Below are 25,020 nucleotides of genomic sequence, written 5' to 3'. Positions count from 1 at the left end.
TCATAGAGGTAAAACTGGACATTTCTGCTTTCCATCACATTATCTCATAAAGAAGCAATTAAAGGGATCAGAACAGTTCTTTCCCTTGAAGTAGTTCCTTATTGTGCCCACAGAGTTAGGTTGCGTATTGTGAGCATCCAGACTTGCTCAGATTCAAAAAGAAAATAATTATGCCAGTGGTGAAATGCAATATCAGAATCTTGTCTTATATAGACTCAGGTAGAGAATAGATGGATGTCCCCGTCTCCTTCCCGCCCAGTATTGGCAGCCAGCGCTGCCCCTCCTTCTCCCCTTCTCCGTCTTCCGCCTAGCCGTTATCTAGACAGCCCACACTTTCCCCTTCCCCTCCCTTGCTCCTAACCTCTTAGCCAGCTTACTGTCCAGTAACCGCCTACTGTCCAGTAACCGCCTACTGTCCAGTAACCGTCTACGCAAGCAACAGCACCCGCCGGCACCAATCAAGTCCCTTTACGTATCCCTAGACCCTATAAAACCATGTCCCCTTCAACAATAAAGCAGACTTGTGCCTAGACCTTGTCTCCGTGGTGTTCTTGCTTGCACCGCGCGTCCCCCGTGCCTGAGCGGAGAGAGCGAGGGCCCAACGGCTTCGTGCCGAACCCCCTCCTCTCCTTCGACCATGAGGCAGCCCCCATCCGGAGAGCCCGCCCGGCCAACCGCCGACCCTCCCGGAGGCCCGCCGCTGCCCGCAGATGGACAGTAAAACAATATTTGACAAATATAGGGAACTAAAATTTCTTAAAGTTTATTTAAAAGAATACAACTCAATAAATTAAACTGGGAAACTATTTATTTGAACAAATATGAAATTGGATTCCCTGCTTCGTGTCACACTTGGTTTTAGCCAAATGAATGAGAAGCGATCACACCACACCAAAAAATCAACTCTACACAAAATAAGACCTAATAATGGAAGGAAAACAAGTATTTGAGAAGAATTTATTGGTGAAATTTTTTTTCTAACCTTGGAGATTTCTTAAGCAAGTCAGAGAAAAGGTAATACATTTAGCCACATTAAACATAAGTACTGGGAAGCAGATGTGGCTCAAGAGATTGGGCTCCTGTCTACCATATAGGAGGTCCAGAGTTTGGTTTCTGGGGCCCCCTGGTGAAGGCAAGCTGGCTTGTGTGATGTGCTGGCCCACACAGGAGTGCTGGCCCATGGAGGAGTGCTGGCCCCCGCAGAGTTGGTGTAGCAAGATGATGCAACGAAAAGAGACACAGAGGAGAGACAATAAGAGATGCAGCAGACCAGGGAGCTGAGGTGGCACAAGAAACTGAGCACTTCTCTTCCACTCTGGAAGGTCCCAGGATCAGTTCCTGGTGCCACCTAAAGAAAAGACAAGCAGACACAGAAGAACACACAGTGAATGGACACAGAGCGCAGAAAATGGGGGAGGGGGAGAGGAATAAATAAATCTTAAAAAAAAAAAACCCATAAATGCTGCCCTAAAGAAATGAAAATAATAATAATAATTTTTTAAAGATTTATTTATTTTATTTATTTCTCTCCCCACCCCCCCACGGTTGTCTGCTCTCTGTATCCATTCGCTGTGTGTTCTTCTGTGACCGCTTCTATCCTTATCAGCAGCACTGGGAATCTGTGTTTCTTTTTGTTGCGTCATCTTGTTGTGTCAGCTCTTCGTGTGTGCGGCGCCATTCTTGGGCAGGCTACACTTTCTTTCACACTGGGTGGCTCTCCTTATAGGGTGTACTCCTTGCACGTGGGGCTCCCCTACATGGGGGACACCCCTGTGTGTCAGAGCACTTCTTGGGTGCATCAGCACTGCACATAGGCCAGCTCTACACGGGTCAAGGAGGCTGGGGGTTTGAACCGTGGACCCCCCATGTGGTAGGCAGATGCCCAATCCATTGGGCCAAGTCCGCTTCCCAGAAAATAATTATTTATAATGACATCTGACTCACAGTTTGAACATAAGTATCAGAAAAGATACTGTCTGGAAAAGTGACTTGTAAATCACTTCAAATGGTAGTTATTTTTACCATTGAATTTCCCAGTAAGGTGCCTTATGTTTTATCTAGGTTGATTTGATGTTAGTAACACTGAATCACTCACTTTACTTCCAGTTTTGGAGAGCTTATAGTTAGGATTCCATGATAGGCTCTACCACTGATGGCTAATATTTTCCTCTACTTCTGGGCACAGGAGACTATTGTACTTTCCTGCACCCTGAAGTTGGGCATTGATAAGTGACTTCTTTGGCCAAAGCGTCTTCGTAGAAGCATTTAAGAGCCTGTGAACTGTTCTTGATGCTCTTCCTTCTTCTCCTTTGGTAATGATGGAGGCTCATGTTGATGTGAAACTTAGATGGGATCTTAGCAGCCTGAAATTCTGAGATAACAGATGGAGGATAGCTTCCCAAGAAAATTTCTCAACCTGCACTGAATTTTGGGTGAATGAGAAAGAAACTTTTGTTGTGTTGAGCAGAGATTTTGGTATTGCTTGCTGTAGCAGTTTGATAGTTATGAATTCCAAAAATAGATACTGGATTATGTTTGTAAACTGGTCTGTACCTGGGCATGATTAACTTATGATTAGGACTTTGATTGGGCCACATCAATAGGGTGTTGATCCACACCCCTTGGGGACATTGCCTGGAAAAGGACAGAGTTGGAGTTTTTTGATGCTGGAGTTTTGAGCTGGAGCCCAGGAAGTGAACACATAGGAGAAGAACACAGAGGAGTAGAGATGGCTCCTTAGACATGGCAGAAGCCCCAGGGAGAGAGACAGAGCCATTTGCCTGATAGTCTACAGCTGGACTTGTGGAGTGAACTCAGCAGGAACCTGGAGAGAAACAACACAGCCCTGGGAAGAGAGGAACCCAAGAAGTCTGAACTCTTGGCAGACGTCGGCAGCCATCTTGCCCCAACACATGGCAGTAAACTTTGGTGAGGGAAGTACCTTATGCTTTATGGCCTGGTAACTGTAAGCTTCTACCCCAAATAAATATCCTTTATAAAAGTCAACAGATTTCTGGTATTTTGCATCAGAACCCCTTTGGCTGACTAATATAGAATTTGGTACCAGAGAGTGAGGAAGTGCTTTTGCAATTACTAAAAAGCTGGAGGGGTTTTATAAATGGGAAAGTGGTACTTTTTTGAGGAATTGTGAGATGCTTGATAGAAAAGGCCAAGACTGCATTGAAGAGACTGTTGATAGTAACGTGGACTCTAAAGAGACTTTTTGTGAGACCTTGGAAGTGGATAATGAAGTGGTTGTTGGAAACTGGAGGAAAGGTGATCTGTGTTTTAAAATTGCAGAGAAATTAGCAAGATTAACTCCTAGTGTTTTATGGAAGGCAGAATTTGAAAATGGTGAGTCTGGGCATTTAGCTGAAGAACTTTTCAAAGTAAACCTGGAGAATGTGTCTTGGCTTCTCCTTGCAGTTTATAGCAAAATGCTAGATAGATAAGCGAAGGACTGAACTTTTGGGCACAAAGAAAACAGAAATTGATTCTGGAAATTCCAAGCATCTGGAAATCAAGTTCCCAGATGATAGTGCTCCATTTGAGGACTTACCTAAATGTGGACCTTGTAAATCAGGGTTGAAAATGCAGTTATCTAGGAAAGACTTGTGGAAAGTCTTACTGTCTGATGGCTTAGACTGCCACTTCTTGCATGCTAAATCAACAAACTTTTTGAGAGAGCTATATAAACAAAACCACTGTCAGCTTGGTCAAAAAAGGGCATTGACAGAGAGATGGAAGGGGAAACAGCTTTAAGAGGAAAACCACAGAAGCTGAGATCTGTAATTAAGACATCATCTTGGGCCAAGAGAGGAACCCTACCCATTTGTACAGAGAGGGTGAGTTTGCCCCAGCATTTCAAGACGGTGGATGTTCCCAACTGATGTTCAGGGAGGGTTTTGCCACCCCAGGGTACAGAGATGTTGGAGCACATTCCTCAAGGATTAGGGCATTTAAAGTCACTACCTCATAGGTCTGAGAGGGGTGGATCTATCTCCCATGGATTAGGGAAGGGAAGGTGGTCAACTTGTTGCTCTGAGAGGGTTGAGCCTGTATACCAAACGTTAGGAAGGATGTTGTCTTCATTTCACTGTACTAGGGGGGCTAAGATTCTAACCCAAAGTTTGGGTAAGGTGTGGCAATCACCCCAAGACTCTTGGAGGGTGAGGTCTAGAACTCGATTACCACCCAGATGCTTGATGAGGGTGGAACCAAGAAAATGGCCATTGGGCAAGCCTGTGGAAGGGTGGGTCCCATGAGGTCTGAAGGAGAAGAAACCATTGTCTTAAGAATGACTCTCAGATTTTGACATCTAATGAAGTATGCCTTGCAGGTTTACTGAACTGTAGAGGACCCATGACTCATGTTTCCTTCCCAATTTCTCCTTATTGTAAAGAAAATGTTTATCCTTTGTCTGTCCATTTGTGTATTGGAAGCAGATAAATGGTTTTGTAAGTTGCAGAGGTCTATGGCTTGCGGAACTTTGCCCCAAGATAAACTGTATTTCTTTAAACTGATGGTGATGTGATTCTATACTTAGCATTGCTACTGATTTAAGATTTTTTTTAAAAATATTGTAATGTCTTTTTGGAATTCAGAGGATGGAGTGTAAGAGTTTGATATACTTATGAATTCCAAAAATAGATATTGGATTATGTTTCTAAACTAGTCTGTACTTGGGCATGATTAAATTATGATTAGGGCTTTGATTGGGCCACATCAGTAGGGTGTTGGGTCCCTGCCCCTTGGTGGTTGGGGACTCACAGATAAAAGGCATGGAAAAGGACAGAGTTGGAGTTTTCAGAAAATATATTTTTAGTTATTTTTAAAAGATACGTAGATCACACAAAATGTTACATTAAAAATAAAGGGGAAGCAGATGTGGCTCAAGTGATAGGACCTCCGCCTACCATATGGAAGGACTCGGGTTTGATCCCTGGGGTCTTCTAGTGAAAAAGAAGAGAAAGTGTGCCACGTGGTGAGCCAGTACCTGCATGATGAACAAAGTGCCTGTGCAGTAACTCAAGTGCCTGTGTGGTGAGCCAAGTGCCCGCATGGGTGCCCATGTGGCAAGGTGAGTGCCCGTGTGGTGAGCCAAGTGTCCACACAGTGAGCCAGTGCCCATGCAAGTGAGTCATGCAGCAAGAAGATGATGCAACAGAAGGGGAGAGTCAAGGTGAAGCACAGCAGAGACCAGGAGCTGAGGTGGCGCAATTGACAGGGAGCCTCTCTCAATATCATAGGACCCCAGGATTGAATCCTGGTGAATCCTAGAGGAGATATACGAGAAGAGAAGACAAAAAGAGACATAGATACAGAAGATCATACAGTAAACGGGCACAGACAGCAAAAACAGCAGGGCAGGGAAGAGGGAGGGGAAGAAAATAAAATAAAATAAAATAAATGTTAAATAAAAAAGAGTTCTAAAAAAAATACAGGAGGTTCCCATATGCCCCACTCCCCGTACCTTCTACTCTACTTTTCCCACATAAACAACTTCTTTTATTAGCATGGTACATTCATTGCAATTGATGAATACATTTTGGAGCACTGCTACACAGCATGGATTATAGTTTACATTGTAGTTTACACTCTCTCCCAGTCCATTCAGTGGGTTATGGCAGGATATATAATGTCCTGCATCTGTCCCTGCAATATCATTCAGGACAACTCCAAGTCCTGAAAATGTCTCCATATCACACCTCCTTTTCCCTTTCCCTGCCTTCAGCAACTCCCATGGCCTCTGTCTCCACATCAATGATCTATTTTCTTCCATTGCTAGGGTCACTATAGTTCTATGGTAGAATACCAGTAAGTCCACTCTAATCCATATTTTATTCCTCCATCCTGAGGACCCTGGGGTGTCAATGCCCACTCCACCTCTCAATTGAGGGGGGACTTCAGTACCACATGGCTGGTGGGTGTGACTCTCATGCAGCAGCTGTGGACTCTCTCAGTTCCTTTGTGTAGTGGTTGTCTGTTGGAAATTTGGGCCCGAAGGGTATTGGGTACGAAACAAAGAGAAAGAGAATGAAACAAAGAACGAAAGAGAGAGCTGGGATCAGGCAGTCGGCGAGTAGTGACTCCTCAGAAAACTTCAACATCTCCAAGTGGCATTATATATACTTAAGCTATCATGAGCACAAGTGATAACATGCAGCTGCACATTACTATATCTCACAAGCTAAAGAACTACAAAATCTAATCTCAGAGTACAAGGTCCTAGTGCTCTTTCAAACTACAAAGTGTCTTTGCTCATATTTCTCCCTGCCCTGGACAGCTTTGTCCTGTTGACCCAAAAGGCTTAATTGCTGCATTCCTATGTTAAAAGTGTAGCCATGGAAACAGCATGTCTCTTCCTGCAAGACCATCGTGCCTTTGTTTCCCACAGTTGTCCATCCTCACCTCCCTGTCAGCTGACCTGGGTAAGTCCAACAAAGTGGAGAGTAGGTGCTGCAACACCACTGAGGCTCAGGGCCCAGCTGGCACATGGACAGCCCAGAGATTCAAGTCTCCTGGGCATTCACCAACCCCAGCACCTACCACAGGTTCAATAAAAGGGACAGAAGAAGCATGTGTACAGAAGTCACATCTGAGTCCAACTCCATCACACTCAGGAGCACAAATTCCAAAGGGCCCACTGGCAAGGCACCAAACTCCAGAGCCATCTGCCATGACTGTAGGGCCTGGGTGTCTCCGTAGTCCCCAGGAGTGCCACTACCTGGGGTTGTATCTACTTTGGCTGTCTCTGAGATCCTGCTGAGACATGCGTTAAGCGCAACCCCTCTGATGACCTCCCAACTCATATTTGGAGTTTTTTGATGCTGGAGTTTTGAGCTGGAGCCCAGGAAGTGAATACACAGGAGAAGAACACAGAGGAGTAGAGATGGCTCCTTACACATGGCAGAAGCCCCAGGGAGAGAGACAGGGCCATTTGCTTTATAGTCTATAGGTGACCTTGTGGAGTGAGCACAGTAGGAGCCCAGAGAGAAACCCAGGAAGAGAGGAACCCAAGAAGTCTGAACTCCTGGCAGACGTTGGCAGCCATCTTGCCCCAACACATGGCAGTAAACTTTGGTGAGGGAAGTACCTTATGCTTTATGGCCTGGTAACTGTAAGCTTCTACCCCAAATAAATACCTTTATAAAAGCCAACAGGTTTCTGATATTTTGCATCAGTACCCCTTTGGTTGACTAATACACTTGCTATTGCAGCATAACCTACCCTATCTCTACTGCTTAGATTGAAAATCCATCTGAATCAGAGGCAGCTGCAGAGAGCATCTCTCTTCTCTCCCTTCTGAAGACTGTACAGCCTCTCATTCAGCATATCTCTACCCCTCTCTGCAAATCGACTCTGATCTCTCACTAATGACCAGCTTACTTATAACTTCAGCTTATTCAAGGTTTCTCTAACCTCAGAGTTACATCCTGAAATTTTTTTTTTAAGATTTATTTTTTAAATTTATTTCTTCCTCCCATGGCCCCGTTGTCTGCTCTCTGTGTCCATAAACTGTGTGTTCTTTCTGCGTCTGCTTGTATTCTCATTAGGCAGCTCCAGGAACTGATCCTGGGACCTTCCAGAGTGGGAGAGAGGCAATCTTTCTCTTGCACCACCTCAGCTCCCTGTTCTGCTACGTCTTCTCACTGTCTTTCTTTTGTGTCTCTTATTGCGTCATCTTGCCACGTCAGCTCTCTGTGTTGGTGTGCACTTCCACTGCGGTCAGCATTCCCATGTGGGGTGGCACTCCTGTGTGGGCTGGCACTCTACGTGGTCCAGCTTGCAGCATGGGCCAGCTTGCCTTCACCAGGAGGCCCTGGGCATCGAACCCTGGACCCTCCATATGCTAGGCAGGAGCCTAACTGCTTGAGCCACATCCGTTTCCCATCCCGAAATTTTAACCTCAGTTTCCACTGCTAACTGGGTCTTCTCATTAGGTCTTAGTTCTTAGTCCAAATTCCCAGGGAAGGAAATCTGAGTGAGCCCAATTTGTCTTTCCATTTCATGTCACCTCATTCATTCATTCATTCAATTAATTTTCACTGGGTACTAATGATAAGCCAGACACTGATCTGTGCATTGGAGATAGAACAGTGAACAAGATGACAAGAATATCTGCTTTCATGGAGCTTATGTACTCTAGCAGGGAAGTCAGACAATAGACAACTAAATTAATATATAATATAATTTCAGGTAACAATATGTGTTATGAACAAATACAAAGTATCTATAGCTGATGCTGTAGTGGTTGCATCCATGTCCCATCAGCATTTAATATTCTCATGCAAGCTGGCCAGATTTCCAGCTGCTAGCACCTGTAGATACTTACCTGAGGACTCTTTTTGGCTCCTGGGCCCTCCTCTCCCTGGGTGCAGGGCAGGCTGGAAGTGCCAGAGAGCTAGAGCTTCCCCAGAGGGCAGCCCTCAACCAGTAGGGCAAGTTGTGGATAAAAATCAAGTCCTTTGCCTCTCAAGTGGGATAACTCTGAGGCATGGTCTACACTGGAGTTCAGAGTTCCTCTGCGGCATTTCTGCTCATGAGTTGTCCTTGATGGCTACAAAGGAGGACAACTCCTGGCTGAAGAAGAGTGCCTCTCTTTCTGTGGGCTAGAGGAGGGACATTTTGCAGAGTTTGTTTTAATTGTTTACTACACACGTTCTGGGAGGCAGCCTCTAAGTTTACTCAGCTTGCTTTTCATAATACTCTGGTAAACTCCAGAAGCAGCTGGGTGACAAATGGCCCCTTCTTGATAGTGACTTGGATGTTTTTGGTCAAGAAGCTGGGCAGGGAGGAAAAACAGACTCTGTGCAGTCCCAGGAGGAAGGGCAAGCAGGGCTGTGTGTTCATTGAGTCCCGCCCTCTTCCTCTGAGTCTCTAATCAGACTTTTGTCCCCTACTTCTCTCTTTCCACCCTTCTTGGCTTTGGTGGCCTCCTTGAGATAGCTCAGTGGTGCCTGGAGCCCCGCAGTTCCTGCTCTTTCCAGCATGACTCGAACAGTCCTTCTGTTGACAGGTGCATGGTGGGGATGAGGGGAGGCCTTTAGGGTGGGGAAGATCTCTCTTTGGGTCTATGAGTGGAGAGAGAGGGCGCGGAGTACCTAAGGTTAGATACTTTGTCTAATGCGAGCTATTGGGATTTGGGGAAAGATGAAGGGTTTAAGAAGCAGAGCAATGCCAGACCAAGATGGGCTCTCCACAAAAGCATGGATGGATGAATAAATCCATAACCTGGGCAAGGGGATTTGGTGGCTTCCCTCACCCTACGGTTGAGGAAACTGAAGCCCGGAGAAGCTAAGTGACTTGCCCAAGGGCACACAACTGGTATGGGACTTCCCTCCCAGAGGGTTTTCTCTTCGACTTCACCTTCCATCCCTACTTTGCCTCCAGTTCTATTTTCCAAGGACCCAGGTGTAAATGTTTGTTTAATGGCTTACTGATCAAAACAGCTGGGGTTGTTTTTTTTCAGGTGGTAGAGGGGATTGACCCTGGGACCTTGTACATGGGAAACAGGCACTCAGTCACTGAGCTACAACTGCTCCCGTGTTTCTTTTTATGTATATTTTGCAGAGAATGACCCAAAGAAGGGAAGAAAATACTTGAGAGTTGTGTAGAAAGGAAATTACCTAACATAGAGTTTATAGGAACTTGATTGTTGGGCAAATCAGTGGGATGGTGGCACTGTGAGGTTAGAGAGGGGTCACCCCCAATGGTGACCCCAGTAGATCTCAAGGCAGAGGTTGGCAAACTGTCCTTGTGCAACCTGTGATCTAAGATTATCTTTTACAGATGAACATTGGTCATCAATTTAATGATAAGAAACACTAACTGTGAACCCCAATTAAGTGAAATAAGAATTCCATTTGTTTTGAGTAGAACTGCGTGGCCAAAAATAAATTATGATATTTTGAATTTCCTCAATTAAAAGAACTGTGGAAATGCATTTTCTTTCTTGTTATTTAAGTACCTATGTAATATACTCTGTTTTGCCTCTTAGTCCTCAAAGCCTAAAATATTTACTTTCTGGTCTTTTTAAGAAAAAGTGTGCCCACCCCTGCCACAGGCTGTCAGGGCTGGACCTGGGAGGCAAGGCATCCTTCCCTTCAGCTGACCCCTACCTCCTTGTTCTCCTTCCAGTCCTTTCTTTATGTCATGGGTTCAACTTGGACACTGAAAGTGCAACGATCTTCCAAAAGGATGCAAAAGGCTTTGGGCAGAGCGTGGTTCAGTTTGAGGGATCCCGGTAAGAGCCTCAGGTAGTGTTTTCTGCCTCACCTGCTTTCCCTCTGAATACCTGAAGAGGGGGAAGGCAATTTCCTTGATTTATTTTTTGAATTTTAAGTTGCAGTTTCTAAAATCAAAAGCTACAAAAAGTATAATAGTACCAAGTCTCTTCCTCATTCCTTTTGCCCAGTTCCCTCCCCAAGAGAGAACCACATGATAAATGGTTTCTTGTGTGTTCTTCCAGAGAGACTGTAAGCTTTTATATACACATACATCCCCCTGCCCCACCCCACACACGATGTGTAGCACATATTATATTCTCTACCAGAGACTGGCCAAACTACAACCTGTGGGCTGCTGCCTGGTTGTAAGTTTTACTGAAATACACTCCTGTCCAGTCATTTATGTCTTGTTTACAGCTTCTTTCAAGCTACAATGGCAGAATGGAGTAGCTGTGACTGAGACTGTATGGTCTGCAAAGTGTAAAATACCTACTTTCTAGTCCTTTATGGAAGTTTGCTAACTTCTGCTATTTACTGTCCCTTGCTTTTTCTTCTTTTTTTCCATCTTAATACAGCTTGGTGATTTTGCCAAATAAGCGTGTAAGAGCCTCATTCTCTGTGATGCTTGCATTGTATTCTATTATAGTCTATGTTTATATTACATTTAATCTCTTCTTACTGGACATTTAGATTGTTTCCAAACTTTTGCTGTATAAACAATGCTGTCATTTTGTCCACGTGCAAGTATATTTAGAAATAAATTCCTGGAAGTGGATTGCTGGATCAAAGAGTATATGTACAAAATTATGCATACTGTACATAATTTTGATAGATTTTTCTAGATTGCCTCCACAGAGGTGACTTCAGCTTACACTTACAGCAGAAACCGACAAAAACATTTACTTCCTTACCTACTTGACAGCCCAATGTGTTATCAATCTCACTGACATTTGCAAATTGGAAAGGGGAGAAATGTTATCTCAATTAGTTTTATTTATATTTTTCTTCTTTATTTATTTTTTAAATGTTACATTTAAAAAAAATATGAGGTCCCCATATACCCCTCACCTCCCTCACCCCACTCCTCCCACATTAACAACCTCTTCATCATCATGGCACATTCATTGCATTTGGTGAATACATTTTGAAGCGCTGCTGCACCACATGGATAGTGGTTTACATTGTATTTACACTCTCCCCCAGTCCACCCAGTGGGCCATGGCAGGACATATAATGTCCAGCATCTGTCCTTGCAGTACCACCCAGGACAACTCCAAGTCCTGAAAATGCCTCCACATCATATCTTTTCTTCCCTCTCCCTACCCTCAGCAGCTACCTTGGCCACTTTCTTCACATCACTGCTACAAGTTCCTCCATTACTAATCACAATAGTTCCATAGTAGAATATCAGTAAGCAGGAGAATTGCATCCATAATTCATGTGGAATCTAAGCTTCCTCTTGATATAGAGGGGGAGTGGACATACCATCCCAGGGTCCACAGGATGGAGGAATAGAGTATGGATTAGAGTGGACTTACTGATATTCTACTATGGAACTATTGTGATCAATTAGTTTTAAATTGCATTTCTCTTTTTATGAGTGATGTACTGTATTTCCTTTCCTGTGAACACTGTTTTCTTATCTGCAGCCCATTTTTCTATTGGGCCATTGTTTTGTTTTTCTATTGATTTCTAAGAGCTTTGGCTATCTTGAGGAAAGTGGTCTGTGCATGAGTTGCTAATTTCCCTCTCCCAGCTTATTGTCTTTTGACTTTGCTTATGGTCTTTTATCACATGCAGATATTTATTTAAAATGTCTATGTGGTTGAATTTATCCATCTTTCATGGCCTCTGGGTTTTGTGTCACTCTTAGAAAGGCCTTTCCTACTCTGAGATTTAGAATTTTCCCATTGTTTTTCTGCTTTGTTTCTATCTAGTTCTGGGAATTGGGGGATCCATGTGAGGTGAGGCTCCCTCATTTTCCTCTGGTGGTAGAACTTCTTCCATGGTCTCATCTCTCCCCACATGTGAGATTCTCTCACTCCATGGTCGCCTGTCTCTCTGTAGGGTGGTGGTTGGAGCCCCCCAGGAGATCAGGGCTGCCAACCAATTGGGCGGCCTCTACCAGTGCGACTACAGCACAGGCAACTGCGAGCCCATCCCCCTGCAGGGTGAGTCCCGGCCCCCTCCAGGACCCCATCGAGAGGCCCACCTGTGCACACACCTGGACTCGACTTGGGGCCCATTCCCCGGCTGCCGGGAGGGGGGATGCTCCTGGGGGGAGGTTAGAGCCCCACTCCCCAGCCTCTGTGCTGACTGCAGTCCCCTCATGCTCAGCCAGGATTCCTGACCCTTCCAGGCCTCTTGTCCCATCGCACCCTTACCTCCCCCACTCCCCGCAGCTCTGTCAATACCTGGAAGCTCCCCTTTACTTGTCAGACCTCCTTGTCTCCCAGGCTGGGGGTGACCCCAGCCCAGCGCTTATACAGCCCCCCTTTGTCCTCTTGATATGACCCCACGGACATGTCTGTCCCCTCAGTACCCCCAGAGGCTGTCAACATGTCTCTCGGCCTGTCCCTGGCAGCCGCCACCAACCCCTCCCAGCTGCTGGTGAGTTGGGTCATGGAAGGGTCCCCAGGGGACAAGTTGGGGGCTCCCAGGTGCTGGGCCTAGGGATCTTGTGGAGGTTGGAAGCGCTGGGAGGGGAGGAGAGGACACCGGAGCAGCCCCTCCCACCAGCGCCCTGCCCCCCAGGCCTGCGGCCCCACGGTTAATCAGGTATGCAAGGAGAACACCTACGTGAAAGGCTTCTGCTTCCTGTTTGGATCCAACCTCCTACAAACACCCCAGAGGGTCCCAGAGGTCCTTAAAGGTAGGTTGCCTTTGGCCAGGGGCACAGAAGGGCAGTGCGGGTCAAGGGGTGTGGCCGAGGGGTGAGTTGGGGGGCTGTTTGCGGTCTGGGGGTTGACTTAGAGGTCAAGTCTCAGAGGGGGTGAGGGAACTGGGTTCCAACAGAGACAGGCTGCAGTCCACACAAGTTCTGAGGTAGCCACTCACCTTCGTGAGAGAAGGGACTGAGCTGCCTGATTTCACACTGCCCCAACTACTGTTCTTAGAGGAAGTACCTGAGTCTCCAGAAGATGGCTTTGGAGGCCCCTCCTGGCATGGTCCCTGCCGCCTCTCCAGCTTCTCTCGCATCCCTTGCAACTCAGTCACTGTGCTCCAGCTACCATTGTCTAAGGACTGTCCCGAGCTTGTCCCTGCCTCAGAACCTTTGCACTTACTCTTCTTTCAGCTGGGCGTGCTCTTCCCCCAGTCCTATGGCTGATTGCCATCTCAGCTCAAATGTCACCCATTCAAAGAGGCCTTCCCTGATCAGCCTTTCTGATCTGTCCCACCCATCCACTGTCCCTTGCTACCACATTGCCCTATTTTACCACCAATAGCAAATATGTTCATATTTTGCTTGTTTCTTATCTGTCCTTCCTTCTGGAGAACTCTCATTGTAGATTCCAGAGATTCTCACATGAGAACAGGGAGATTGTCCACCTTATTCTGCCCTTGGCTGTCTTTTGCTGCTTAACAAATTACCCTTCTAATTAGCAGCTTAAAACAACCACCATTCATTATCTCCTGGTGTATGTGAGTCACACGTAGGCCTGGTTTAGCTGGAGACCTTTGCCTCAGGGTCTCTGAAACCTTGGCTGGTCCAGATCGGCTTCTGAGCTCACTCTTATGGTTGGGCAGGATTCAGTGCTTCATTCTGTTGAATTGAGGGCCTCGGCTCTTCAGAGGCTGTTGGCCAAAGGCTCAGCTCTTTGCCACAGGGTCTTTCCATAGAACAGCTCACTACATAGTGGCTGCTGGCTTCCCTCAGACTGTGTGAGTAAGAGAGCAGTTTGGTTCACAAAAAAAGAAGAGGGGCTATGCAAGGGTGTGATGACTGGGGATGGGCTGGGACCTGGGACCATCTGGGTAGCCTAGCACACCGCTGTTCCCCAAACATCTGTTGACTGACAGAGTGAGTGGATGAATGATTCAGAGTGGCACTCTGACTTGTCAAGTTGGTTTTTTCAACTGCTTGGCCATCATTTTGCTCATCTCTAAGTTGATCCTCAAACACAGGGCAAATATTTGTCCTTTTACAGTTTTTCTAGCACTGAACTTCAGCTTCAACGGACAATAGTCCATCTTTTTTCACACTGAAAGCAGAGCCTACCATCCAGGGACTCCCTCCACTTTCCTCTTCTCCTTGTCCACATTTCCATAAAGGTGCCACCCTTGGGAGTGTCTCATTGGTTAGAGAGAAGATCACATCTCCTCTTTTCTACTTGGGCTTTTGAGGCTGACTCCTGCCACCAACTTTGGGACCCACATCTCCAAACAACCCATTCTCTCCATGAGCTTTAATCTCTCCCCCTCCTCTGAAGGTAAACATTCTCACATCACCTGGATCTTGAAAGCAATCAACCAACAGCAAGACAGCAATGGAAAACCTTTTCTCCCCTGGTTTCATCCCCATCTCCTGCCATCTCATCTTTCCTTACCCCACCAAACTTATTGAAATGATTGTCCCCACTTTGCACTGTCCTTCATCCTCTGACAATTGGCTTCTGTCTGCCCATTGTTTAGATTTTTCCCTTATGAATGCCACCTGTGACACTAGATGCCCTCTCTCTTTTCTGTCCTCTTCACTGGCCTCTCTGATGGGACCCGTAGATCACCTCTTTCTTCAAGCACTCCAGCCTTTTCTGCTCCTCCACCGTCTGCCTCTGCCTGTCTGCCCAATGAGCCGGGCTTACAGCATCTCTTCTCACCCACTCACCTACATGCTCTTCCTGCGTGATCTAATCTAGTCTTGTAGTGTGGACTACCACCCCCACATCTCTCTCTTTAGTCCTCACTTCCATGAAGTCAAGACTGTTTCTTTTAAAAAGCCTTTTCATTTGTTTAAAAATAGACAGTGCACACACTTGGTTCAAAATTCAAAAGGTGCTAAGGGATATACTGGAAACCACCTTCTCTTGGGTCCCCCAGGCCCATTTCCTTGTGTTCAAGGAAAATTGTAACCAGTTTCTTGTGTCTCCTTTTTTTTTTTTTTAAAGATTTATTTTTATTTATTTAATTCCCCTCCCCTCCCCCGGTTGTCTGTTTTCTGTGTCTTTTTGCTGCGTCTTGTTTCTTTGTCTGCTTCTGTTGTCGTCAGCGGCACGGGAAGTGTGGGCGGCGCCATTCCTCGGCAGGCTGCTCCCTCCTTCGCGCTGGGCGGCTCTCCTTATGGGTGCACTCCTTGCGCGTGGGGCTCCCCTACGCGGGGGACACCCCTGTGTGGCACGGCACTCCTTGCGCGCATCAGCACTGCGCATGGGCCAGCTGCACACGGGTCAAGGAGGCCCGGGGCTTGAACGGCGGGCCTCCCATGTGGTAGACGGACGCCCTAACCACTGGGCCAAAGTCCGTTTCCCGTGTCTCCTTCTTGAAGATACTTCAGGTATTTACAATAAATGGCAACATGTCCTGCAACTTGAGTCTTTTCACTAACAAGGTATCTTTGAAGTCTTTGAAAAATTTCCTGGCTAATCTTTGTATATTTTCCATGCTGATGGTAGAATCTGCTGTCTGGGTAAGAAAAAAAAAAGCCAATGCTTTTTTGAGGGTAATCTAAATTTTTTCAATCTATCATACAGTAACTTGCAGGGAGGCACCAAGGGGAGCATCCCTTGACCTCACTCTCCTCCCTCCCTCCAGACTCCTGCTGGAGCTCTTAATTGGCCAGATCCAACTAGAACCAACTGAGCAAGGGAGACCTACTTGTAGGTTGGCCACAGAGCAGGTGGATAAGGGTAGAAAGTGGATTTAGGAATGGAATCAGAGGGCAGGAAAAGACACCCAGCACAACTCTACATGTGCCAGTCCCTTTGTAACTTGTTTCTTCCTTTGCATTCCTGGCAAATTATTACTTGTTTTTTGTGACCTAGTTTAAGTATCCCTGCTTTCCCTGACTCCCTCCGGCAGAATTAACCAAATACTTTCATACCACTTTGCCCTTGTTTTTCTTTTCTTTTTTGCTTCTTTTTCATTTTTTGCCCATGTTTTAATTTAGTTTGGAGCATGGGTTATGTATTGTTTACCCTTTCATCCTTGGTGCTCAGCAGAGAGCTGACATGCAAAAAACAAACACCAAGCCTCTAATTGCTTAGTTAATCAATTCGTATTCTTTCCCAGGGTGTCCTCAGCAGGACAGTGACATCGCCTTCTTGATTGACGGCTCTGGTAGCATTGTCCCAACTGACTTTCAGCGGATGAAGGCTTTTGTCTCCACTGTGATGAATCAACTCAAGAAGTCTAAAACCTTGGTGAGGGCCAATGGGAAGTTTAGAAACAGCTCATCTCAGGCTGGCAAAGACCAACCAGGCTGTCACTCCGCTCTACCACTTGGATTGTAGATATTGCCAATCACGGGTGGCTTTCTTCCACACTTCTCTTTCTTACTCTGATGGGATGCAGCCTCAGCATAAAAAAAAAAAAAGATTTATTTATTTACATATTTCCCCCCCTTCCTCTCCTCCCACCCTGCTATTTTTGTCTTCTCTTCTCATTTTCTCTCCTCTAGGATTCACCGGGATTTGATCCTGGAGACCCCTGATGTGGAGAGAGGCTCCCTGTCAAATTGCTCCACCTTAGTTCCTGGTTTCTGCTGTGCTTCCTCTTGATTCTCCCCTTATCTCTCTTAGTGATGCATCATCATCTTGCTGTGTGACTCACTCGTGTGGGCACTGGCTCACCATGTGGGCGCTTGCGTGGGCACTGGCTTGCCACACGGGCATGCTTTCTCCTCTTCTTTTTCACCAGGAGGTGCCAGGGATTGAACCTGGGTCCTCCCATATTGTAGGTGGAAGCTCTATCACTTGAGCCACATCCACCTTCCTCTCACCATTCTTTTTTTTTTTTTTTAAAGTTTATTTATTTATTTATTTCTCTCCCCTCCCCCCCCACCCCGGATGTCTGTTCTCTGTGTCTATTTGCCGCGTCATCTTCTTCGTCCACTTCTGTTGTTGTCAGCGGCACGGGAATCTGTGTTTCTTTTTGTTGCGTCATCTTGTGTCAGCTCTCCGTGTGGGTGGCACCATTCCTGGGCAGGCTGCACTTTCTTTCACGCTGGGCAGCTCTCCTTACGGGGTGCATTCCTTGCGCGTGGGGCTCCCCTACGCTGGGGACACCCCTGCGTGGCACAGCACTCCTTGCTCGCATCAGCACTGCACACGGGCCAGCTCCACACGGGTCAAGGAGGCCCGGGGTTTGAACTGCGGACCTCTCATGTGGTAGACGGATGCCCTAACCACTGGGCCAAGTCTGCCGCCTCTCACCATTCTTTATTTGCAGCCCTGACCAATTGAGAGGGGGTTGGCTTGGGAGATGAAATCCACATGCCATCTCTGGCTGAGTTCTAGGCGTGAGAAGAAGTGGGAGCTGGATGGCAGATCTCTCTGTCTGGCTGAGGAGGAGGGGGACTGGAGGGCATTGTACAAAAGGAATTTGGAGGCTGGGTGTTTTAAGATTTATGTAGAGGGGAATGGGTGTAGTTCAGTGGTTGAGTGCCTGCTTCACATGTACAAGGTCTTGGGTTCCATCCCTGGCACCTCCTTTAAAAAAAAGATTTATGTGGGACTTGCTGGGGGTAAACAAGCCACTTTCTTGGGATTGGGGGCACCTTCTCCAACCTAACACCAGGCGCCTGTTCCCAGTTCTCTTTGATGCAGTACTCTGACGCCTTCTGGACTCATTTTACCTTCAATGATTTCCAACGTAACCCTGACCCGGGATCTCTGGTGAAGCCGATAAAGCAGCTGGGCGGCAGAACACACACTGCCACGGCGATCCGCAAAGTAGTGTAAGTTCTCCTCCCCTCCTTGCTCAGAATGGAAGGAAGAATGGGCTGGGCTTTGAATGGAAAAGAGTCATTCGACGGGGATGGGGTAAGGGGCATTTCTGGTGACCCCATCTGCTCATGAACGTTCATGAAAAAACAAGATGTGAATAAAGGAAGAAAGTGAGGGAAAGGTGGCCGGAGGGAGGCTAGAAAGGGAGGTCTAGGCCCGGTCACTAAAGGCAACTAAAGGGTTTGGATTTTATCTCTTAGTGAGTTCATTGCAGAGGTTTAGCATTGGGGAGATATCACCACATCTGTATTTTGGAAAGTTCACTGGGATTTCAGTGTGTGTGTGTGTATAGAGGTGAGGCTGAGGGTTGGGACAAAAGTTTAGGAAGATGAGCTAGAGAGCCGGTGCAATGTTCCAGGAGAGGTTTGAGGAGGGCCCAATGCAGTTTATTTCTTTACTTTTTTTTTTTTAAGTTAAAAGTAAAAATAGTTTTGAAAAAAATCAAGCTCTGCAAAACTCCATAAAAGCAGAGGAGGCTTTCCCTTCCCCCACCCTTGTCTGCCGCCTTGCAGCCACATCTCAGGGTTAGTCTCACGGGAGACTGAGTCCCTTCCACAGAGCCCAGCTGAGTCTGTAACTCTGCTGACATTGCCTCTCTAGCACGAACATTTCTGCTTACTTGCATTTGACCTTGTCCCTCTTCTTCCTGGACAGACAGGAACTTTTTCACAGCCAAAACGGGGCCCGGAAGGATGCCATTAGGATTCTCATTGTCATCACAGATGGAGAAAAGTTTGGTGATCCCCTGCAGTATGAGGATGTCATCCCTGAGGCAGACAGAGAAGGAGTCATTCGCTATGTCATTGGGGTAGGGAAATGTGGCTCTTGGGCCTGATGCTTCTGTGGAGGGTTTTTGCTTGGATACACCTTCCCTTCCATTTGCAAATATCAATATAATCCAAGTGGGGCCAGAGGTGCTGCTAGCCTGTTAGCACCTGTATCAGTTGTCTGTGGTCACAATAATGCTGTGTAACCAATCATCCTCAAATTTGGTGGCTTAGCACACTCACTAAGTCTCTGGTTTTCCCAGGCACCTGGAGCAAGCTGCAGGTTGGCAGGCAGCTCTGCCGATTTGGGCTGGGCCCTCTCACACGTCTGTGGGTTGCCAGCTCTGTTTGTCTGCTGGACCAGAGTGGCCTTGGTAGGGACAACTGGGATGACCTGGTTTTGCCTCCTGCAGTGTGTCCTCCAGGGGGCCAGCTTGGGCATGTCTTCATGGTGAAGGCAGCAGAACAAGAGGGCAAGTGGAAATGCAGAACTGCTTTTTCAGTCCTCTGCTTGTATCCCCATGTGATGCCATCCCTGGGCTAAAAGCAAAGCACATTGCTGAGCCCCGATACATGAGCGGGGAAGATTTTCCGGCTCAGGGTAGCAGGCACAAAAGAGTTTTGGGGAAAGGGCTGGGCTTGGATACAGGGTGGGGTAAAGAGTTGTGATTACACTACCCCAGCACCTTGTGCAAATGAGAAAAGGGCATCATCACGGGTTCATGGCTTGGCAAGCAGCAAACCCTTTCATGTGAAGCAAAAAGCCCCTTTCTTCTAGGGGAAGGTCGGCCGCACACCATGGTGCTTGGCACAGCAAATGGACCAAAGGCTGGGCTTCCGTCCCCAGCTGCTCCCTAGACCGGGTGCCCTAATGCAGCATACAACCTGCCCAGCTCTTCCCCTTCTTTCTAGGGGCCTTCTGGTGCATTCCCTCATTTGACTGATAACATCTCAGTTTCCTTTCCTGTCTCTGCTGGATGAGACTATTGTCCCCCCCACCCAAGTGTCTGATTTGGCCTCTGGTCTTTGGTAACAGGTGGGAGATGCCTTCAACAGCTGGAAGACCCGCGAAGAGCTTAATACCATCGCATCCAAGCCACCTCGTGATCATGTGTTCCAGGTGACTAACTTTGAAGCTCTGAACACCATTCAGAACCAGCTGCAGGAAAAGATCTTTGCCATTGAAGGTGAGTCAGGTTTCTGAGTTCCCTGGACAGTTCCGGAAGTAACCCCTCCATCCTCAAACACTTATTCCCCTCCTGAGACCCTCCCAACCCTTGGCATCTGAACCCTCAACTCCCAACTCTCTCTACTCTGCCAGCTCACGGCTACCTTCTGCAAGGCTTGATTACAGGCTGAAAATTGGAAATAGAGAGAGCCAAATCTCACCCAGTATTTTCCCCAAAATTTGGATGTGTTGCCAACATCTATCTATTAAGTTCGCTGCTATTTCCCCCAATGTCTGGCATAGAGCCTGGCACATAGAAGGTGGTCAAGAAATGTCTGTTGAATAAAGGAATTTTAAAAAATCAGGACATTTCATGTGTAATCTGGGTTTCCGGCTTCTCTTGGAAAGTTGGAAGTTTAGGCACCTCAAGGGCCATGTTCCCACTTGGAAAAGGTTACTGGGACTGAATAGCTGCCACCCCTTTACAAAAGGCATCTACTTTCCAGTCAACACAGCTCCCGAGTTCATGGCTGAATCTCCTTTCCCCTGGCTACTACAGACATTTGCGTTTCCAGCCCCTATTCGAGGTTCTTCTGCTTTCTTTAATGTAGAAAGTTCTCCTCACAGGTACTCAGACAGGAAGTACCAGCTCCTTTGAAGATGAGATGTCTCAGGAAGGCTTCAGTGCCGTCATCACCTCTGTAAGTAGTCCTCCTTTAAACTGCAGGGGCGAGAAGGGAGAGTAGAGGCACAGGGGTTGGGGGGTATTTCTCTGAGATGACTACTTAATAGGGTTGACTTATTAGGGCAGCAGTGATCAATCCTCTTCCACTCTCTTCTCCCAGAATGGTCCCTTGCTGGGCACCGTGGGAAGCTTTGACTGGGCTGGTGGGGCTTTCCTGCACACATCAAAGGAGAAAGCCACCTTCATCAACACAACCAGGGTGGATTCGGACATGAACGATGCTTACTTGGGTAAGTGGGGAGGGCAGGGCTACTCTAAGAAGGGGTCAGGATGCAGCGTAACTCAACCCGTGCAGATGTCATTGCATCTTCCCTAGGTCCCTGGGATAGCTTCAATTCAAAAAATAATAATTTTAATTATGTTGACAAAGAGGAATGTAAGGTAGGGTGCAGTGGCCCCAACCTGCCAAGTGTGGGACTGCCCCGTTGTCCCTACCCCAGGGAAAGCACTTCTCCCCTTAGACCACTGTCCTCAGGTTATGCTGCTGAAGCCTTCATGTGGAACCGGATCCAGAGCCTGGTCCTGGGGGCGCCTCGACATCAGCACACTGGCCTGGTGGTGATGTTCAGACCGAATGCTGGCATCTGGGAGACCAGGGCTGATGTCAGGGGGAAGCAGGTGAGCACAGGACATGTGGAGCAGGAATGTGTGATCAGAGCCCCGTGGGGGCTGAGGAATGCTAAGTGGGGCATCGCAAATGCCACACGTGGCACAGCTGTGTAACGTCTTCAGAGGGCTTTGAGTCAGAATCCCAGGATCAGCATTGCCTTCGAGAGTGTTGTACCCTCAGCTTTTCAAACAACAACACAAAATAATGCTTGAACTGTGCAGAGCACTCTATGTTTACTTAGACCCAGAGCTGACATCCCATCAGTACATAACCTGTATAACCACGTTAGTTATTAAAATATTGCTTCAATTCCATACATACCACTGAACAGCTGTGGCCCTGACGCAAGTGCTCCCTGGCACATCCCCCAAGCTCCTTTGGACTTCCCCATGACCCAGCAACCATGAGGTCAGTCTGGGCAGGGGCGACTGTAGGCCTTTCTCCAGCCAGACCACTCCTGCACAGCACAGCCATTCGATATTTTGAATAATATCAGCCCTGCATAAGCAGTGTTGTCGTGTATTGTGTGAGTGCTGGTGTGCGAGGCAAACATCGCTAGTCATCAAAATCATCCTCACAGATCCCTGAAACAGGTCTGTACCCACAGTATTGTGCACATAGGTCTGTGTCTGTTTCTTTAAAAAAATATTAAAAACAGATTTATTAAGATATAATTTGCTTACCTTACAAATCATCCATTTAAAGTGTACAATTCAATGATTTTAGTATATACAGAGTTGTGTAATCATCACCACAAGCAATTTTAGAATATGTTTATTACCCCCTCTGCACCCCTTAACCATCATCCCCTCCAAAACCTCATCGTTCCAGCCCTTTCATCCACTAATCTGCTTTTTATCACCATGGGTTTGCCTACTCTGGACATTTCATATAAACGGAAGCATACAATATTTGTCCTATTGTGACTGGCTTCTTTCACTTAGCATTAAGCTTTCAAAGTTCATCCATGTTGTAGCACATACCAGTATTCATTTCCTTTTTATTGCAGAATAGTATGCCATTGTCTGGATAAACAAACATTTTGTTTATCCATCTGTTGATGGACACTTGAGTTCCTTCCACCTTTTAGCTACTGTGAATTATTCTGATGTGATTATTGGTGTGCACATATCTGTCTAACTCCTTGCTTTCAATTCTTTGGGTTATATACTGGGACTGGCATTTCTGGGTCATATGGTAATTGTATGTTTAGCTTTCTGAGCAACCACCAGACTATTTTCCACAGCAGCTGCACCATTTTACATTCCCACTAACAATGTAGGAGGGCTCCTATTTCTCCATATCCTTGTCAACACTTGTTATTTTCCATTTAAAAAATAATAGCCATCCTACTGGGTGTAAAGTGGTATTTCACAGTTTTTTTTTTTTTTTGAAGATTTATTTATTTTATTTTTTAAAAATTTATTTCTCTCCCCTTCCCGCCGCCCCCCCCCACCAGTTGTCTGTTCTCTGTGTCCATTTTGCTGCATGTTCTTCTTTGTCCTCTTCTGTTGTTGTCAGCAGCATGGGAATCTGTGTCTCTTTTTGTTGTGTCATCTTGCTGAGTCAGTTCTTCGTGTGTGCGGTGCTATTCCTGGGCAGGTTGAACTTTCTTTTGCGCTTGGCGGCTCTCCTTACCAGGTGCACTCCTTGTGCGGGGGGCTCCCCTACGTGGGGGACACCCCTGCGTGGCACGGCACTCCTTGCGTGCATCAGCACTGCACATGGGCCAGCTCCACATGGGTCAAGGAGGCCCAGGGTTTGAACCATGGATCTCCCGTGTGGTAGATGGACGCCCTAACCACTAGGCCAAGTCCGCTTCCCTCATAGTAGTTTTAATTTCCATTTCTCTAATGGCTAATGATGTCAAGAATCTTTTCATATACTTATTGACCTTTTAAATATCTTCTTTGAAGGAATGTCTATTTAAATCCTTGGTTCATTTTTAAAATTGGGTGGTTTGTCTTTTCGTTGCTGAGTTGTAGGAGTTATTTATACATTCTGGATGTTCAGGTTTAGATGTTCTACTAAGTATTGAAAGTGGTATATTGAAGCCTCTGGCCACTATTATAGAACTGTCTATTTCTTTCTTTGATTCTGTCAATTTTTGCTTCATATATTTTGGGGCTCTGTTGTGAGGTGCATATATATTTATAATCATTGTATCTTCTTGCTGGATTGGATCTTTTATCAATATATAATATTTTTCTTTGTCTTTTGTAAACTTTTTAGACTTAAAGTCTATTTTGCCTGAAAATAATATAGCCACTCTGGCTCTCTTTTGAATAGTATTTCCATGGAATATCTTTTTCCACCCTTTTACTTTCAACCTCTTTGTGTCTTTGTACTTAGAGCGAGTCTCTTGTAAACAGAATATAAATAAATCATGCTTTTTCATTTAATCTTTGCCTTTTAATAAGGGAATTTAATTCATTGACTTTTAAGGTAATAACAGAAGGATTTATCTCTGCCATTTTGCTTCCCCCCCCAATACTTTTTCCTGTTAAGTCACATAGGGGGAAAATACAATATTACAGGAGGTAATATTTACCAATATAATCACCCTTACAAATATTCTTTATTTTTTCTTATGGCTTATAGTTACTGCCTAGGGTTCTTTTATTTCAGCCTGAAGTACTCCCTTTACCATTTCTCATAGGGTAGGTCTTCTGGTAATGAACTCTTTCAACTTTTGTTTGTCTGTAGATGCCTTAATTTCTCCTTTAGCTTTTTTTTAAAAGATCTATTTCTTTCTCCCTACCCCCTCATTGTTTGTATTTGCTGTGTCTCTTTGTTGCGTGCTGGTCTTCTTTTTAGGAGGCACTGGGAAATGAAACTGGGACCTCTGATGTGGGAGGGAGGTGCCTAATCACTTGAGCTATCTCTGCTCCTTGCTTTGTTGTGTCTCTCATTGTCTTTCCTCTTTGTGTCTCTTATTGCATCATCTTGTTGTGTCATCTTGTTGTGTCAGCTCACCAAGCCTGCCCATCACACCAGCTTGCTGTCTTGCTTGTCTTCTTCGGGAGGCACTGGGAACTGATACTGGGACCTCCAATGTGGTAGGTGGGAACTCAATCACTTGACCCACATCTGCTTCCCTCCTCGTGTTTCTTGTTGCATCAACTCGCTGTGCGTGCCCATTGTGTCAGCTCACTGTCCTGCTTGTCTTATTTAGGAGGCACCAGGAACCCAACCTGGGACCTCCCATGTAGTAGGCAGGAACTCAGTCACTTGAGCCCACATCTGCTTCCTCTCCTTCAGTTTTGAAAGATAATTTTGCCAGATATAGAATTTTTGGTTGACAGTTGTTTCCTTTCTTTTTTAAAAAAGATTTATTTTATTTATTTCTCCCCCCCTCATTTCCCCCATTGTCTGCTCTTTGTGTACATTCACTGTGTGTTCTTCTGTGTCTTCTTGTATTCTCATTAGGTGGCTCCAGGAACCAATCCTGGGACCTTCCAGAGTGGGAGAGAGGTGATTACTCTCTTGTACTACCTCAGCTCCCAGTTCTGCTACATTTTCTTATTTTCTCTCCTCTATGTCTCTTGTTGCATCATCTTG

At 46.2% G+C, this 25,020-nt stretch overlaps 1 protein-coding gene across 1 annotated transcript in view; it reads left to right on the top strand.

The window, feature by feature from the left end:
- The first annotated feature begins 8,882 nt into the window (after positions 1–8,882).
- The window catches only part of LOC101432429 (integrin alpha-M), a 38,276-nt gene continuing 22,138 nt past the window's right edge, over positions 8,883–25,020 (top strand). The window contains exons 1-12 of the mRNA XM_058286026.1: positions 8,883–9,019; positions 10,141–10,246; positions 12,297–12,400; positions 12,769–12,839; positions 12,984–13,101; positions 16,455–16,585; positions 17,975–18,120; positions 18,824–18,977; positions 19,973–20,123; positions 20,732–20,805; positions 20,950–21,079; positions 21,325–21,467. Of these exons, the coding sequence (XP_058142009.1) occupies positions 8,992–9,019; positions 10,141–10,246; positions 12,297–12,400; positions 12,769–12,839; positions 12,984–13,101; positions 16,455–16,585; positions 17,975–18,120; positions 18,824–18,977; positions 19,973–20,123; positions 20,732–20,805; positions 20,950–21,079; positions 21,325–21,467 (1,356 nt within the window). The 5' untranslated portion in view covers positions 8,883–8,991. The remainder of the gene's footprint in view (positions 9,020–10,140; positions 10,247–12,296; positions 12,401–12,768; positions 12,840–12,983; positions 13,102–16,454; positions 16,586–17,974; positions 18,121–18,823; positions 18,978–19,972; positions 20,124–20,731; positions 20,806–20,949; positions 21,080–21,324; positions 21,468–25,020) is intronic.

Source organism: Dasypus novemcinctus, chromosome 23, assembly GCF_030445035.2.
Source record: "Dasypus novemcinctus isolate mDasNov1 chromosome 23, mDasNov1.1.hap2, whole genome shotgun sequence".
Classification (NCBI taxonomy): domain Eukaryota; kingdom Metazoa; phylum Chordata; class Mammalia; order Cingulata; family Dasypodidae; genus Dasypus; species Dasypus novemcinctus.
The sequence above is the reverse complement of the archived record's forward strand: the minus strand, read 5'-3'. Positions and strand labels throughout refer to the sequence as shown.